This window comes from Agelaius phoeniceus, chromosome 21 (genome assembly GCF_051311805.1).
Source record: "Agelaius phoeniceus isolate bAgePho1 chromosome 21, bAgePho1.hap1, whole genome shotgun sequence".
NCBI classification, from domain to species: Eukaryota; Metazoa; Chordata; class Aves; order Passeriformes; family Icteridae; genus Agelaius; species Agelaius phoeniceus.
In genome coordinates, this window is record NC_135285.1 from 7,677,751 (window position 1) to 7,695,492 (window position 17,742).

The 17,742-nt window shown below is 43.5% G+C and overlaps 1 protein-coding gene across 6 annotated transcripts in view; it reads right to left on the reverse strand.

The window, feature by feature from the left end:
* Positions 1-17,742, reverse strand: part of AK8 (adenylate kinase 8) — a 68,179-nt gene that overhangs the window by 19,428 nt on the left and 31,009 nt on the right. For 5 of the 6 annotated variants that reach the window (XM_077189388.1, XM_054646642.2, XM_054646641.2 and 2 more), the window contains one exon: positions 6,887-7,028. The exons of the other annotated variant lie outside the window; for it this stretch is intronic. In XM_077189388.1, the coding sequence (XP_077045503.1) occupies positions 6,887-7,028 (142 nt within the window). The remainder of the gene's footprint in view (positions 1-6,886; positions 7,029-17,742) is intronic. 6 annotated transcript variants of the gene reach the window in all.

Sequence of the window (17,742 nt, forward strand, 5' to 3'; positions counted from 1 at the left end):
GTACAAGATGTAAGGGTGGCCTTACTGCATTTACTCAGAAGAATATTCAGCCAAATTCAGCCACCATAGTACTGAAGGAATCGTGATGGGAGATGCTGGACAGCACTGGCCAATCCTCCTTTCCCCTCATGCTTCCTCAGCCACTAAATGTTTTCATTTACAGCTCCCACACATGAAAAACTCTCCTCAGTTTTACCTACACATGTCCTCTTACCAATGCAAAGAAAATGCCCTGGTTAATTGAATTAAAATGCTGCCATATCTTTATATTTAAAGTTTTCCTCACTCATTTTTCAAAAGTTTCTTTGGTTCTAGGCAGCTCTCAAAACCAGTATCTTCATTACAAAAATGCTTCAAAATAACATTTGGATTTCCTTGGCTGTTTCACTCCATTCCTTAAACCAAAGTTGTGTTTTGGGTGAATGCCCTGAACAACCTTTGCTGATTTGTAGAGATTGGTATCACAGAGTTGTCATTGGACTGAGACATGACTGCCTTGCTTTGTCTTGTCTAAAATTTGCTATACCAGTGCCAAAAACCCATCAAAATTAGCCCAGACTCTGCTGCTTTTACAGAATTTTCCCTCTCCAGTTTGGTGCTGAGTTCAGAAATGCAGCCTTGATGTTGGTGGCAACTTCCAAGAGAAACAGTTCCAAAGTAAGGGCAACCAGGATGGAAAGTCTTCAGGTTTCCCAATGTTTCCTTATTTGTGAGAGATGGTTACTGCAGGAAAATCTCCCTCCTTTCTGCAGTAAAAGGAATGAAAGGGTTGTGCATGGGTTGTTGGGTCCTTAAAAATAACAGTAAAAATAAAAAATACTGACTTAGAAGTAGAAGCTTTTCTTCTTTCTCTTCCTGGAGACTTTGGAAGCTTGCTGAGATCAGAGCACTCCTTAATTGCTGCATCCAGGATTTCACCACACAAACTCCAGCCATCAAAAGGAGCTTGTATGAGATGAGGTAACTTCTAAAAATAATCCCTGCCTCCCACAACTGAAGCCAAATATACCTCCTATTCTTGTTGGAGCAAAATCAGCTTGTGACAGCAAATGCAGCATCCTACAGAAAGCCCACAGAAAGATTTGAAAACTGCATTTGATGTTTTGTTATTGCTGGCTCAAGATGCATATTAATGCTTCTCCCCAGGAGAGAAAGGCTCTTATGGGACCAATATAGGTCAGGCAGGATGTGCAGCAGAAGTGACATAATCTTTTTATTGTAATCATCCAATTTTCTATCTATTGGATTATTTAAGAGCAAGAGCTTCTATTCAGAGGGGTGTTAGGAGGGAAGAGAGAGCACAGTCTGAGGAGGAGGAGAATGGAGAGCAAGGATTGGCTAAACCTCAGGAATCTGAACAAGGAGCTGCTTCCATTGGGTTTGTGTGGACAAAAGAATGAGGGTGAGGATTTGCACTGGGTGTGCTGAGCAGAGCCCTCCTGCCAGAGGGACACAGGAGGGAATGGGAGAGTCCTGAAAATATTGTGCCCATCTCTCCATGCCCAGTGGTGCCCCTTGCACTGGAGACAAAGGTAAATGACTTAATTACAATCTTGTTAACCAGCAGGATGAATGTGCAAACATCAAGAGAGAAGACAATCACTGAGTTAGTCCTGTAGCTTAGAAAAGGCTGCAGCAGTAGAAACTGGATTAAACTGATGCCACTCCTGAGTGAAGCAGAGTCCCAGGTGAGAGGAAGATTTGCTGATTCTGCCCAGTGAGCAGTGGGATTTTGGCTGGGTGAGGTGCTGGGGTCCCTCAGAGCAGGGCAGGGTCTCTGCTGGGTGGGGAGCTCAGATCAGGATTCCTCACCTAAACCACACTCCCCAGGGAGTTTCTGTTCCATAAGCACATCCCAGAGCTCTGCAGGAGCTGCCCCCTGGTTTTTACAAAAGCCTGTTTGGTTTGGGGATGGAGGAGAAGAGCCCAGATGAGATGGGAGCACTGAAATGCAAAGGGAAAATGAACCCAAACCAATTAGTGAGAGTGAAGGAAAGAGCCACTAAAGCAGCAGGCACAGAATGGCTGGAAGAGTGAGCTGAGGAAAAAATGAGAATGATTGAAACAGAGAATTGTGCTGCCTATTATTTTTACTATTTTACAAATTAATCCAAATCCTACATAGTTCACTTGGACTTTTCCTACAGTTTCTCTGTCTCTCTGGTGCAGGCAAATTTTATGATACTGATTTAGTCCCTTGATTAGCACATTATTTTTCTCGTTGTTTTGTTTGGTTTGGTTTTTTTGCCTTAAAATGAGGAGAAAATAAGATATAACATTTCTTCTTTGCTACTTATCAGATTTTTGTATGCCATCAACTAAAACCACACCTATTATAAATACACAATATCCATGATTTAAATTAGGTCAAAGTTTTTAAAATGCTCTGTAAGATTTTTCCACATCAGAATAATTCAATCACTATCATGTTTCCTTGATGCAACTATTTTGGGATTTAGCTTGTTCCTTGATAGGGATTTAATTAAGTCATTTACATGTAATTTCCAAATAAGTAGCTATTGCAAAAGGCAGCAAAGAAATGAAAAGGCAAAAAAGGAACCCGAAGGCAGGAGATCTTTAACAAAAATATTTCTGATATAAAAATGAATCTGAGGAATACATATTCAGTGATAAGTATTCCAGTCCATGTCTGGTAAACTCTCAGATAATGGCAGCATGGTGGGGTCACTGGGGTTCTATTAGCTCAATTAATGAGGAGTAAGGTAAGGCTAACACCCAGCTCTTCAAACGGCTCAAAAATAGAGCTGATAGTAATGGAGTTATTAACCTTCACCAGCCATTGAATTTTACTGCTGATTCCAACTCCATTTCCTAGTTCAGGCCTCCATTAATAGGCTGTTTATTATCCCTAATCCACATTGGGATCAGCTGCAGAAATATGAAAGCCCCATGTAAAGACCAAGTAGTTCAAAAAAATCTCTTTTCTTTCCCCATTCTGATTTCTCCCTTTTCAACATATTCAAAGATTCTTCCTTAGAAATTAGGACTTCATTATCCTAAACTGTTTGAATACATGTTCTCAGCAGCGTGGTGAAAAAGAAGCTTTAAATATATTATGTAAAAAGATGACATAATTGGGAACACAGCCACATCATTTTGAAGACCAAATAAAACCCTGCTGGAAAGCTTGCACTGGAGAAGCTGTTGCTGTTTATTTTCTCTACTGGGAAAGAAACAACTTTAATTTTGGAAAAATGGGTACTAGAAATATATTCTGGATGAATTCTTAGGCCAATCCTTTGACTCAGCCCTCCCCTGCCCGGTTTTGTCTTCACTTGCATTATTTGTAATGTAATTAATCAACACTGAAAGTAAAATAACTGACCCTGGATTCAGATCAGAAGGACAAAATCAAGGAAATAATGGAGAGGGGAAGTGACAATCCCAGGAGAGGCAGCAGCAGAGCCTTTGGCACTGATGGGAGGGCTTGAGGAGAGCTCCAACACAAACCTGCCTCCAACTTCAATACAGAAATCTTGAGTTAAAGGCTCTCCTTAGATCTCTCTGAGTTTAAACCCACTCAACTGAGATTTTTCACACTTTGTGAATTTGTTGTGCGTTTTCACAATGTTTAGTTATCACAGTCTGCACACAGAAGCTGTTATTCCAAAATCTATCCCAGTAACACCTGATAGAATATCAGCAATTATGAGTGATGGAGTTAAGATCAAAATAAAAATGTTTATTATATCCACCTCCAGTGCACGGTGCTGCCCTCAAATGCAGTTCTGGGTGTTCCAACTCAGCAAAAGAAAAAAAAAAAAAAAGCTGGAATGCCCAGTGAGGGAGAGAACAGGATGATCAAAAGAGTGAAATGATTTCTAGGAAAAAAAAAGGATAAACAGATCAAGGTTCTTTGTCTGGGAAAGAGGTGACTGAAGGGCAAATACAAGAGGCTTAGAAAATCAGGAATATTGGAAGACAGGACCAGGGAATGTCTGTAACTGCTTCTCAAGAGAAGAAATGCACCTGGAAAAAAAGAATTATGAAGTATTTTGATATGACACCCAGTGAAATGAGAAACTCCTTTCCACGTGATTTGGTGGCCCAAAGGTTTAAAAAGAGATTATAAACTCAAGGAAAAGGGGGGATTAGAAGTGTTCTAGAGGATCCTCTAGCTCAGGGAATCCTTACATTTCTGATTGCCTCAAGCTGGCCCAGCAGAGGAAGGATCGGGGACCAGCTGAAGGTGACAGCCAGAGGTTCACAACACGACCCTGCTGCTGCTGCTGAATCTTATTCTAACTCCAAGTTTGAGAGAGAGCAAAAAGGATAAAAAAAACCCCTTGGTGGATATTGCACTGAGTTTTCAGAAGAACCACCCATGGCTATATCATACATTTATTTTTGTTGCTTAAGCACGAATTAAAACAGCTGAACCCCTCCTTTGGGTGAGGAACTGAAGCCAGTGCTTTGTGTCAGAGCTCCCTGTGGCCGTGGATCCCGCTCAGGTGGGCACCAAGAGGTTAATGGCAATAAATGGTTAATCTTTTAGTCCCAGTTGAGAGGCCATTAACAGAGCCAGCTCCTTATTTGCCCTGAAGGCTGCCCCGGTTCAATGCCAGCAGGATCCTGTCCACTTAGGCAGGAGCTGCTTCACAGGGGGAGCTCAGAGCAGCTCCCTCCTCTCTGGGCTCCTTGGGAGACAGAGTTTGCAGCTTTTCCTGTGCCAGTCCACCAGCAAACCCTCATTCTGCTGCAAATTCTAATTTAAAGAAAGCCCCTGCTTTTTCAGTGAAAACTGAATTATTTTCCTTTTTCTTCCAGAGCAGTTCTTTGGATGTGGTAGCTGATGCTGTATCAGGGTTTTTTTTTTCCTTATTATTACATTTTAACAAACTTTATAGCCCATTTTGTTTGTTTTCAAATAACTTTATTTTCCTTCTTTTCTACCATCAATTACTAGGTTTGTTTTTCTTTCTGTAAGATGGAGGAGTCAGGAGACTGATCCTGCTCAATGCTGTATAATTTAGTATTATGTGTGGTAGCTTTATGAGGTGGGAGTCAGATAAAACATAGTATTTGAACACTAACCATTTATTAGCCCTAAGGAATAGATTTGTGACTTGACAAGCAGACAATAACTCTGTGTTCTGATCAGCCAAAGAGGTCTACTCTGAGTTCAAAAAGCAGAGTAACATTCTCTTTCACAAATAATTTTGTTTACTGATGTGACTAGATTTTAATAATAAACTTGATATATATGTAAATTTATTTTAATCTAATTTCATCAACTGAGCCCTCCTAAAAATGAGACTTTGTAGATTGTTCTGTGTCTGATTTATAGATTTCTGCATCCTATTCCCAGATTGATTTCAAGGCTATAATTCTATCAGGTTTTTCTCCTGATGTCAGAAACACCACCTCTGCAGATAGTGTTTTATAACTAGCATCACAACTGAAACTGAATTACTGCCCTGCTATCCTGTGCTGCAATGTGTCCTTTTGTTTATAATCACCCTCTCTCCTTCACATCCCTACCCCTTCAGCTTCATGGAAAATATCAGCTCTGAGATCAATCAGGGAGCTCCATGCCTATTTCTGCCCCTCACTTCCAGCCCTGTATAAAACAGGCACCAAATTCCAAACTCGGATGTGAACGTGCAGAGCTCTTTAAAGTGAAGGGAGGCTGAGCAAATGGATCAGTGCTGAATTCCCACTCATCCACTTCTCTAATGAGTGGCTCCTCCTGCCTTGATGAGGTCCCAGCCCTGTGAAGGAGCACAAGGGGCACACTCCAGAATTCACACTGATCTCAGGGACTCTGAGTGCTCAGGGATTCTGCACCTTCCTTCTAAATGCACAAGGAGAATAATCTCTGGGAAATTATGTTTCACTGAGTCCAACACAGGTTTGGAGGCTCTTTCTCCATTTTTTTCCCATGCAATGGGTTCCTGTTTAAGATGCACAAAGTCTTACTTTGGATAAATAAAGTTACTGCTGCTTTCACACACTTTCCTTATCAAACCTTGATGGATGAAGAGCTCCCTCCCTCTGCACCCCCCTCTATTCTCACCCCCAACCTTTTCCACCCTTCTCCTTCCCCTGTACAGGAGGGAATCCAGGGCAATCACCCAGGCAGAGCAACTTTGCCAAATCAAACACTGATGTGGGTAATGCACCTCTCCTACCGCTACTTTTCAGGTAAGAGCATCTTCCTTGGAAGCAGAAAAATCACAAATTTCCAATGTTTGCCTTTGGAATGGCCACTGTGCCAGGCAGTGGGATGGGCAGAGCCAGGAAGGGCTGGGAAGGGAATGGAAAAGCCTCTCAGCTTTGATGAGTGCACCAGCACTTTAAATCCTCACCTTTGGACCAGCTGTGAAAAGTAACTCTATTTTATTTGCTTGGCACTGTAACAATTCTCTTTGGATGCTGATGTCTCTCATATTACATTTCTGAACAATTCATTATAGCTCAAATAAAATGTAATTCTCGTGTTGTTTTTAATTATTTCACAAAACCCAAAAGTCTCATAATGAGCTCCTTGCAATACCAATATATTTCCATGGTATTATGTCAATGCTGAAGAAAGAAGATGTAGATCCCCCCGCCTCCTGCTGCAAATAAAATACATCTTCTCATATAATCCAAACTTTAATCCATTTCTTATGGTTTGGCTTTAGAGGCAACTCAAACAAATAACCAGAACAACAAACCTCTTCTCTCTCCCACAGTTTGGCCATCTGGAGCATTTGTCAGGCCAGGGCTTTATTTCCTCCTCTCCAGGAGCAGGACCCCTTTCCTCACTAAGGAAACCAAAACTGAGAGGCAGCAGCACAAACCACATCAACAAAGATCTGTATCTGTCCACAGACAAACCCTTCCTGCCCGCAGTGGTGTGCTGGTTGGATTTCTGCCTCACCTGTTGGGGTTAATCCGTGCTTTCTGCAGCTGCTGGCCCTGCTCCACATCCCTGGGGAAGCCAGAGAGCACCCAGCCATGGCTCAGGCAGTCCAGGGCGCTCAGGCGTTCCGTCAGCAGCCTCAGGACAAGGTTGTCTGGCACTGCAGAGGAGGAAAAAGGTGACATTTATTCTGTGTGCTGAGTCTGCACTGAAGGGAGATGCTCACAAGCCCTCCTGGAGCCAAACCAAACAGTTAATCCCATTTAGGAATGGCTGGCACTGGGCATTGGTGGCTTCTGCATCTCTGTTGTCATGGAAGCCCCAAACTCGCAAAGGATTTGGTAAAACCTGGTGCCCACATAATTTTGTAATGTCCTTTTTCCTCTCAGCCACACTGGACTGATGGCACAGTGACGTGTGTGACACAATCTCATCAAAATGCAAAAACAATGACCTGAACCATAGAAAAGAAATCCTGAGACAGGAAAGGGATTTCTGAGCATTCTGGATTGAACTCTGCAGGTGAAATTGGCTCTGCCACAACAGTCTATGTGTGCTACTGCTCCAATCTACCCAAAGGCTTGAAGATCTTACAACTGAAAATAATTTTCAGAATTAATTTCAACAACCTTAACTACTGCATTGATGAACCCCTAATTTTAGAGCTGAAAAGCTCTTTTTTCCTCTATTATTATTTTTCTTTAGGGCAAGAGAGAACATCAGCAAGATACTGACTGGGAGTGCAACTACTGTGGAGCTTTTAAAATTCTATTTTTTGGGACACAGTGGTAAGGAAGTATCCTGCACATTTTCACTAGAGCCTTTATAAAGTAAAACACTTCAATTAAGAATTTTACTTAAAATTTACTTAATTTTACTTAAAATTTGGTTTTTCTCTCTCTTTGGGGGGAGGGGGTGTGTTCAGAATTAAATTATTAAGTTCAACAAGAGTGACTATAGATTTTCCAATGACTGCTGCCATGTCTTGGGCTCAGTGTCAAATCACCCTAAAGAAAGGACAGCAGAATCACCTGGAGCTGCTTCCCAAAGCAGCAGCCAAACCAATTCCCAAGCAGCAGGAGAGCCCCTTCCCTTTATCTGTCTGATCCACCAGTGCCTCCACTGAAAACAAGAGAGAAATTGCTACATAAATCCCCTTCATGGCAGGTTGATGTTTTGATGCTCACCCTGCCATCACATCTGCATACAAAAATACAACAACAAGTGCTTGTAGGAGAGTGTATGTGTCAGATTTCTAGCACTGCACTTCTCTTCAGGACAAGCTGACAGCAATCTGCCTGGATTTTAGCAGAGTGAATTATTAGCAGTGCACAGTTCCACCCCGGGAACAAGCAGGTTTTAAACTGCAATAATAGAATCCATTTGCTCCTGGAATTTAACATTGTGCCTCTATCGTGAAATTCATGGCTTCTCCTTTAAATAATCAAATTACTGAGTTTACACAACTGCACTCAGAATTCAATGCACCAGCAAAAAGAGAGGAAAACCGCAGGGAATTAATTAGGAAACAGATTAGTGTATTAATTGAGGATATCCACTTCACATTATAAAAGAACAAGTTAAAGAGAGTAATATTCTCCATCTGCTGAAAGGAGGAAAAAAAAAAAGGAAAGGAATAAACCCACACACTTGACAAAGAGCAAAATGACAATGCAAAACCTGAGTATTCTGTTAAAAATGGGATTCATAAAATTAACTGCAACAATAGCACAGCAGCAGGAAGGAATTTTATCAGATGGAAGCTTCTTCCCCATCCAAGACTGAGCTGCAGGCAGGCCTGGCAGGGAGAGCAGGAGGATTTCAGTGCTCTTTCCAGGGCAGTTGTCTCTCCACCCCCAGCTTACAAGAATTAATACCAACCCAATACATCATGCAGGAAAAAAGAACAACAAACAAACCCAAGATTTCTCTTTCCCAAAACTGCATTCCATACAAAGAGCAGTTGAATTTTCCCATAGTCCAGAATTTCTGGCTGCAGCACTAAACTTTCTTCATATGTGTTATTTTATGACAATTCCTGCTGGAATCATTGACAGGGATTTACAGAGATGCCAGCTGACATGATATTATTTTGTCATTTCAGAATGCTGAAAACAGTTTTGCAAGGAATTGGAATAAAACCTCCAAACAATGAGTAAAACTGCAGTAGGATTCTGGCAGAGCTGTCATCCCTGTCAGCCGAGCAGGGATCAGGGCTGGAAGGGCCAGGAATGGCACAGAAAATGGATCTCCTGTGCTGCTGAGCTTCCTGCACATCCTGGGAGATTCCCCAGCTCCTCATTGCTTCCATCCTTCATATGGGAAGGAGAAACACTGCAGCCTAGGAGGAAATTAAACAGAAATTGTGGTGGGAACCTGGGGCATCTCCTGGGCCTGAGCCCTTCCCACAGAGCTCCTGTGAACTCTGATGACCAAAATCCTGCACTGTGGTCACTACTTTGGAAAAAAACTGAAGCAATCACACAAGGGGGGATAAAACCTGAGATTCAGAGGCAATGAATTCATAGTTTATCTAATGGCATGCCAGGTTTGGGGTGCTCTGAGGGATGCTGGGGACACCTGGCACATCTCTGCCTTCAGCCAGGAGTGACTGCAAGACATCAGCAGCACCATGTACACATATACATCACTGAATAATATAGATGCTTACATATTTTCTGTGCCTCCCTCTAAAGCTTGATGGTGAGAAATAAAACATAAACAAGTCAGACAGCAAGCTCTGCTCTCCTCTTGATTAGCAAACATACCTATCACTTCAACACAATGGGGGAACAGAGCTTGTTGGCTGCTTGGTGGCATTACAAAGTACATCAGCTGCCCTTGAACAGCAACAGTCACACTTAAAACAGCTGCATTAAAACTGTAAAACATCTTCCACAGACCAGAGGGAAGGGAAAAAAAAAAAAAAAAGAGAGAGGAAAAAAACAATCAGTATTATTCTTATTTTGTAGTACAGACAGAGTAGGTAATGAAGAACTCTGCAGTACAGAATTCCTTTTCACTCATGTGGAACTGTCTCTGGAATGCAAGGCAAATTAATAACCTGTAATTGGAGGGGCACACAGCCTGTGAGGAACTAGCCAGAGGTCTCCTGGTCTTAAGCACATAACCCAATGGGCATATAGCAAAGTAAAATATAGAGATTTCCTGATGAGACAGTCAATCTACATGTTTTAAGGAGATTATGAAGCACAAGAGCTTTGAATAATCAATTCCTTTTCAACATAAGCTTGTGTGAGTTTCCAACTCTGAAAGTTGGGGGAATGAGACTCAAGAGAGATTTTACTTTATCATTAGAGAAATCCAAAGGTAAGTTACTTGTAAAAATTACAATGTGTTGCTGCAAGGAGATATCCAGACGAGGTGAGGTGGGAGCACATCTCTATTAGGGAGAGAAATCGAGGCACAGGAGTAAAATTCCCCCCTCAGAAGTAAAGCTGCAGAGATACTGAGCTGCAGTGACTCCTGAGAGCATCAGGCACAGCTGAGGACCAGGAGCACAGCAAACCCCAGGCATGGAAGAGCAGCAGAATGATGGAAACCAGCCCCAGATGGAAATGTAATTTGTCTGTGCCTACACCAACCCACCCTCTGTGTCTCCTTTATCTCCCAGCCTGTTTCACCATGTAAGTGATCAAGACTATGCCCCTGAACTGGCAGCTGTGGATCTCAGAAGTGATTTAATCATTCCAGGGGTTTGATCAGGCAAGGGGACAAGGTTTAAAGTGCTGCTGCTCGTGCTGGAGCTGCTGTGTGGACACCCAGAGATTTTCCATCTCCGGGGCTGTAAATCAGCTCCTTCCAGCAGAACATTTAAAAAATAAATTTACTTCTCAGAGCTTCAAAGGTTTTCAGAGGTAAAAAGCACCATTTTTTCAGGTGCTTCTCATGAGAAGTACGTCCTCCTGAAGCTCACAGGAGTGTGGCCTATTAGCTCTTCCCCAATCCGTGGATCTGCAGGACTAACGGAAACCAGGATCAGGCAATCAGTTACAAAATCAGGCAATCAGTTACAAAATCACACCATCTGCTCCAGACAAAAGTAATAGAACATAAAAGGCACAGCCTGAAAAGGTGAAAACACCACTTGAGAGATTACAGGGCACTATTCTCCAATAACTTCAGTGCTGTCAGTGCTCCGAGCTATACAATTATCATATTTAAACTGATACCTCCTCCATGTATTTCCCTTTAAAACAGACTTTTGAAGGGTATCAGCTCACTTCTCCAAACCTATAAACCCTCGATTCTAAGTACAGCATAAATGCATTTACAGATCCAAATCCTGTCAGCTTTGCACTCTGAAAGGTCCTTTTGACAATACTGTCCATCTATGCTTTATCCTGCTTATAGAGATTTTTTTTTTAGCAAGGTCTAAAGACTTTCACAGCTAATTCAGATGCCTGAGGCTTGATCCCAGTAGCTGACAGGTAACATCTTGTCCTGAGTACATGCTACTGCCAAATGCTACTTTCCTGAATTGTCCACAAAATCCCAAATTTAGCAAAGCATGAGATTTCCTTATTTTATGGCTCTAGAAACTCTGGATGATTCACAATTAGTAATTGCCTTTTTCTACTCTGTTTTCTTGCCCACGTAAAGGCGCTGAGAGACGATATTGATCGAGACAGTATAAATTGGTTTTTAATGTGTTTGAGAATGATTTTGCGGTGATTTACCATGGCGTGGGCTGATCGATAATTTCGGCTGATCCTCGGCGGGTGAGGACGGGCAGGGCTGCGCGCAGCCGGCCCCGGTACCGTGAATAACCACGAGCACCGGCAGGAGAACACCGGGCTCGCCTGGCTGGGGTCGGGAGAGGGGATCGGGGATCGGCTCCTCCGGGGGGAACTGCCGGGAGGCTCCGATCCTAACACCCCGAGGGCCCTCGGGAGAACAGGGGGGTTCCGGAGGATCCCGGGATGATCCCGGGGGTCTCAGCCCCGCAGGATCCCGGGATGATCCTGGGGCGGTCCCGGGGGTCTCAGCCCCACGGTCCCGGGATGATCCCGAGGTGGTCGCGACTGTCTCCAGCCCCGCGGTCCCGCAGGATCCCGGGACTGATCCCGCGATGATCCCGGGGGTCTCAGCCCCGCAGGATCCCGGCGGTCCCGGGATGGTCCCGGTGGTCCCGGTGCTGTCCCGGTGCGGTCCCGGGATGATCCCGGTGCTGTCCCGGGCTGGTCCCGGTGCAGTCCCGGGCCGGTCCCGCTCTCAGCCCCGCACGGCGAGGGATGGTCCCGGTGCTGTCCCGGTGCTGTCCCGGGATGGTCCCGGTGGTCCCAGGATGGTCCCGGTGCTGTCCCGGTGCTGTCCCGGTATGGTCCCGGTATGGTCCCGGGCCGGTCCCGCTCTCAGCCCCGCACGGCCCGGGCCGGTCCCGATGCTGTCCCGGGATGGTCCCGATGCTGTCCCAGGATGGTCCCGATGCTGTCCCGGGATGGTCCCGATGCTGTCCCAGGATGGTCCCGATGCTGTCCCGGGATGGTCCCGGTGCAGTCCCGGGCCGCTCCCTCTCTCAGCCCCGCACGGCCCGGCCCTTTGGCCGTTCTCTGTCGCCACCCCGCGGTCACGGCGGGCAGCGCAGCCGGTCCCGCCCCGCGGGCAGCAGCGGCCGCGGCGCCGCCGAAATGTCGGGAAAAATTGGGAATTGGGGGAAAACGCGCCCGCTCCGGACGCTGCCGAGGCCTCCTGGAACCCCGGCAGCGCCGGGCTGGCACGGAAGCACTGAAAGCATCTCCGGTTCTGTCGGGTTCGAAAAGGGACAGCAAACCCCGGCACCGCTGCGGGCGGTGATCGATCCATCACAGGGACCGCTCCTACAGAAATCCCCTCTCACTCGCTCCTTTGACACTGCTGAGAAGGGCTTCTGCAAGAATCGGAGTCATTCTTTTAATACAGTAGAACAAATAATGTGATAAAATATTTAATTTCCACCTCTAACATATTTTTGCTTGTTAGCTTATATTAGAACCAGTCTTTCCGTGATTTTGTTTTTGGTTTTTTAGGTTTTTGGTAATTTAAAATAGGAATTAGCTGTATTCAAGTAGAAATGATATTATTTCTAAAGCAGCTACAATCCCAAATTATCGATCATATATAATCATAAATGGACATTTTTATTTCTTTTTACTCCTTTTGTTTTTACAGAGAGACTACAGCTGGACAGAGAACAGCTGCACTTCAAACCCACTGGACTCCTCATTTCCATTATCAACCAAGTTCCTATTTCCTCCTTATTTCTAAAAGCTCAGCTCTGCTGAAGAACACGGCGCAGAATTTGACCTACAAACACTTCTTGACAGTGATAATATTAAAAAAAAAAGGGAATAAATTGGTCGAAAACATTGTGGCTTTTTACACCAAGTCCTGCTTCCCGTGGGATGAGAAGGGAGGGTGCCCCTGGAGGGGCTCCTCACCCCTGCCAGCTCCTGCTCCAGGGCCCCAGGGTGGGATGGATCCTGCCCTGTGCTGTGTGTCCCCTTCTCCTGACACCTCCCAGCCACATTAAAGGGACATTTAAAAATATAAAAGGATGCACAAAAGCTGCTCCATGTTTTCCTTGTCAGGCTGTTTCATGCAGCAGCCTGGTTCTGTTTGTATCACACCCTGTGAAACAGAGCCAAATCCAGAATTTTATGTTAAACTCCAAAAAAAGGGGGATGCTGACAACATGCAATGTGCTTTTCCTTCTGGCTTTTGTATAAAGATTCCCATGATATCTCCACCCCAAACTCAAAAACCACCCAGAATTCAGGTTAGCAGCCCTTTGGTGAGGAGACAGTGCTGCAAGGAAAGGACACTTCCCTAAATTTGAAAGAATAACTGTCAGCAATGAAGATCAATATAAATATAAAAGATTAATACTTCACATTTATATTGTACTTTGCTGTTTAAATGCCCCTGACAACCACGACGTCCCAAATGGCCAAGGGCCACATCTTCACTCAAATCCATGAGGGTTTCTGGCACAAATATTGGAATATTGATCCTCCAGCAACAGCAGGAATGGTGAATACCACTGCAAAATCATTTTATATGGGCAGGACCATATCCATGAACTGACTGATGATCACAGTTGCTCCAGAAAACAACTGCACTCCTCTCTTTAATCAAATCACATTTGTTTTGCCTGGTCTGGCTTCCAGAGTTGGCTTTTTGGGGTGGATTTTTTGGTTGCTTTGTTTTTACTCCTAAGTGGGGTGGCCTTTAAAAATATCTTTGTAGATCAAGGCTCACTCCAGCCCTGAGCATCTGCCAGACTGGATTGTGGAATAAAGAAAAATACATTCTAGATTTTCAAATAAAGGAAAAGGGAATTCTGATTTATCATCTTGTAGTGATTCAACGCATGAAAAAGTAAAATTCAGGGAAGAAAATTACAACCTACTGCCTATATGTCTGCATTTAAAACTTTCTGTTCTACAACCTTGCATCTCATATAAAAATGTGGCCACCTAAAAGAGAAAATAAAAAAAAAATAAATTTTATTATGTTCTCTTGACCACCAATTTTCTTCTAGCAGGAAAAAAGACTGCTACCTATTTTCCATAAAAAAACCTTTGTAGCAGTCCCAGAGGAAAAGTCAAAAGTTTGACTTGAAAAACGGAGCTACTTCAAAAGCATTGTCAAACAGAGGTGAAGGTTTCTTAAAAATGCATAAATTAAAGAGTGGTGTATTCATAAATATCTCCGTAACTTTACACAGTTTATTTGTGAGCAAGTTGCACATTTAGGGGAGCTACAGAATTGCTGTAAAACCAACTTAAATAAAGCAGAAAATCGATTTGTTTATTAGCTCCTGTTTGGACTCTGTGTGTGTGTGTGTGCATGTGCGCGAAAAATGAAAGAAAAATGGAGAGTTTTTTTCAATAATAAAAAGGGAGTTGCACTGCAGGGCCCCTAAAGCTTGTGAAAAATTAAACTCGACGGATTCAAACTGTCCTATTTCCACTTCAAAAGAGAAGAGGCACTGAGCTCTTCCCAACTTATCTTCAAACGCCCAGCACCCTAGAAAGTTTCTTTAAAAAAAATAAAGTCTCCAGTTCCCCCAAGCACTGTACCCGTTACTGTAGCTGCTGTCTCTCCCTCTTCTAATTATACCCATGTGAGTCTATTAATCAACTTGTAAATTATTTAGAGAGCCATGCGCTGTCTTCAGCCAGTACAAACACACTGCATGCAAAGGCTTGCTGAAAACCAATGGAGCTCCCAAAGGGTCTGTGCAATGTTCAGACAGCTTGCAGCTCTCCAGTACAGCACTCTTAAAAACAAGGAATAAAAACTGAGCTTACCCCCTCAGATATCAAGATTTACTGGTCCTTTTAACTCGGGAAGTCTCGGCGAGTTTTTAACAAAGAGGAGCTGCTCTATTGTCAAATCTGTGTTTCAGGCTCAGTGATGAGAATATTAATTTGATGTCAAAATAAAAAAAAAACCAACAAAACAAACAAACAATCAAAAAACAAACCCACCCTCAACAGAGCAAAGTGTTTTCAGTGAGACTGTGATCACAATCACCAGGGGACCCCCAACTTTCAGAGGCTGCACCAAAAAGCACCCCTTTAAAACCACTGCAATTTAAAATAAGGGGAGATCTGTATTTGTACAAGTAATAGTTTTTATTAAAAAACAGGAGAAATTAGGGAATTCCAGATTTTACCCCCTACGTGCAGACTGCCATTGGGGACAGCTTCAGATATTACAACTTAAAAAAAAAAAAATAGAAAAAGGGAGAGGAAAAAACCAACACAGATTGTGTGTGTTCAACTCTAACAGGCTGCAAACAGTGCAATGTTATGTGTGTTCCATGAATCAGTTCTCTTACCTCCTGAATCTTCATTTTGATGGGAAAAAACCCAATCACCCAAACTAATAGCAGTTCTCCCAGCTGAAAAGCAGAATCTTACTGGTTTGGGAGTGGTTTTTTTTCCTTCATGCTGCTTTCCTGTCATCTCACTTTTCTTGGCTCTATTTATTCCAGCCTCACAAACAGATATATTAATTAGCAGTGATCACTCCATGCTATTTCACCACAAAAACTGGACAGAGTGAACATGCAGATTCCAACTGACTGATGACCTCCCCTATCTTTGTGATACCCCCAAAATGCTTCTGCTTGTCCCTCCATTAACACAATGCAAACACCAGGGACATTTAGGTGGGGAAATCAAAAATACTTTCTGCATTTTTTTTTGTTGTTCTCCCAGGGTATCAAATTCTGACAGACATCTTTAAGATGGTGATCAAAGATCATGCAGATGGAACTTTTAATTAATTTTTGTCCATGTTTTCAGTGAGACACGTCCAGCCCTCCTCAGCACTGGAGCAACCTGAGGACAGGAATTCTGTTTGAAGGTTTCCTTCAGGTCTCATCTGTCCAGGGGAGGGCCAAGTCTATGGAACTGCTTCCTCAGAACATTTCAGAAGGAATCAAACCAAATAAATTAATTTATGGCACTTGTCTTGCTGCCTGTGGGAGGGTTCTGGCCACTGCACTCACCTCTTACTCCACTTCTTCCCAGGCTGCCCAAGCAAATGGTGAGTGCTGAATTTAGCATTATTGACCAAAAGTTAATCTAACTTGAGTTAGGGACCAGAAGATTGGTCTTAGACTCCAATGTTGGTGATTTTCTGCCCAGAGTATAGTGAATAATAACTACCCAGTACTCAGTGAGACCACAACTTCCTAAAGGAACAATCTCTGCATTTCACACTGGCTGTCCAAAGCACAGCTCTGTGTTTATGACAGGCAGAAAGCTGTCAGGTTACTGAACTTATCACCAAAAATGCATTTTTCAATATCTGGTGTGCACCTATTGTAGACTAGGATGTCCTGGGAATTAAAAAATTAATGGGCTCAAAAATACCTATGCTGCCTTCATTAGGTAAAATAAATCACCATATACAAAACTGAGGATTTTGACAAAAAGCAGGTCAGCAAACATCAGAAAATACTGACAATGGGAATACTGGGTTGCCTTTTGGGGTGAATAACAGAATTATCTGGGCAGTTCCTGGAAATACATGGCGTCAACATGAAGCAGCAGCACAGGAAAAACAGCACAAAGAATGTGGATGGATCCTAAAGTCATGAAGAATCTGGGTTAGCCAAGCAGAACTGGGGCAGAACAGGCAGTGGGCAGCCCCAAAAACTCAAAAATGAGTCAGCTGTGAGCAGGCAGGGCTTTGAGCCTCCTTGCAGCACCACACCACGCCCTGCTGGCACATTTTAAATCACTAATTGTATGCAATCAGTGCTGTCCACAAGAAGGGAAACACGCTGGGATCAGTCCCCTGGGGCAGCATTTTAAGGATATATGAGGCATGTCCTCAAGATTTGATGGCACTGGCTCTCGTTTTGACAAGCAATGATTTGAGAACAGCATTTTCCTGGTCTGCCTTTTGTTCCCCTGCTCTGTGGAATGTCACTTGCAGGGCTCCCCACCCACAGGCACAGCTAAGCCTCTCAACAACCAGAAATGCCATGGAAAGGTTGAAGTTCTATTTGCTTTTTCACTTCCACCACTGTCTGCTATTGGCTACACTGAGTTTTTGCACGTGAGATTTTTCTGGAAACTATCAATAGTCAATCATAGCAGGAGAATTTCCCCCCTGTTTTAACCTGGGCTGCAGCAAGAGAGCAAAGATGCAAAGATTCTTTGCCCACCTTTCCTCTTCAGTACCCTGTGTTATTCCATTTTCTCCAAGCCTCTTGTGAGGGCAGTAATGAATTCTTGTTAGTGTTTACTAATGTAAATTCATTCTTTGTTATCCCTGGGAGAGGAGGATTAGCAAAATGACAGAACTTATTATTTCTGGTTTTGCTGGATGATATTTATCTTTATTCAGCC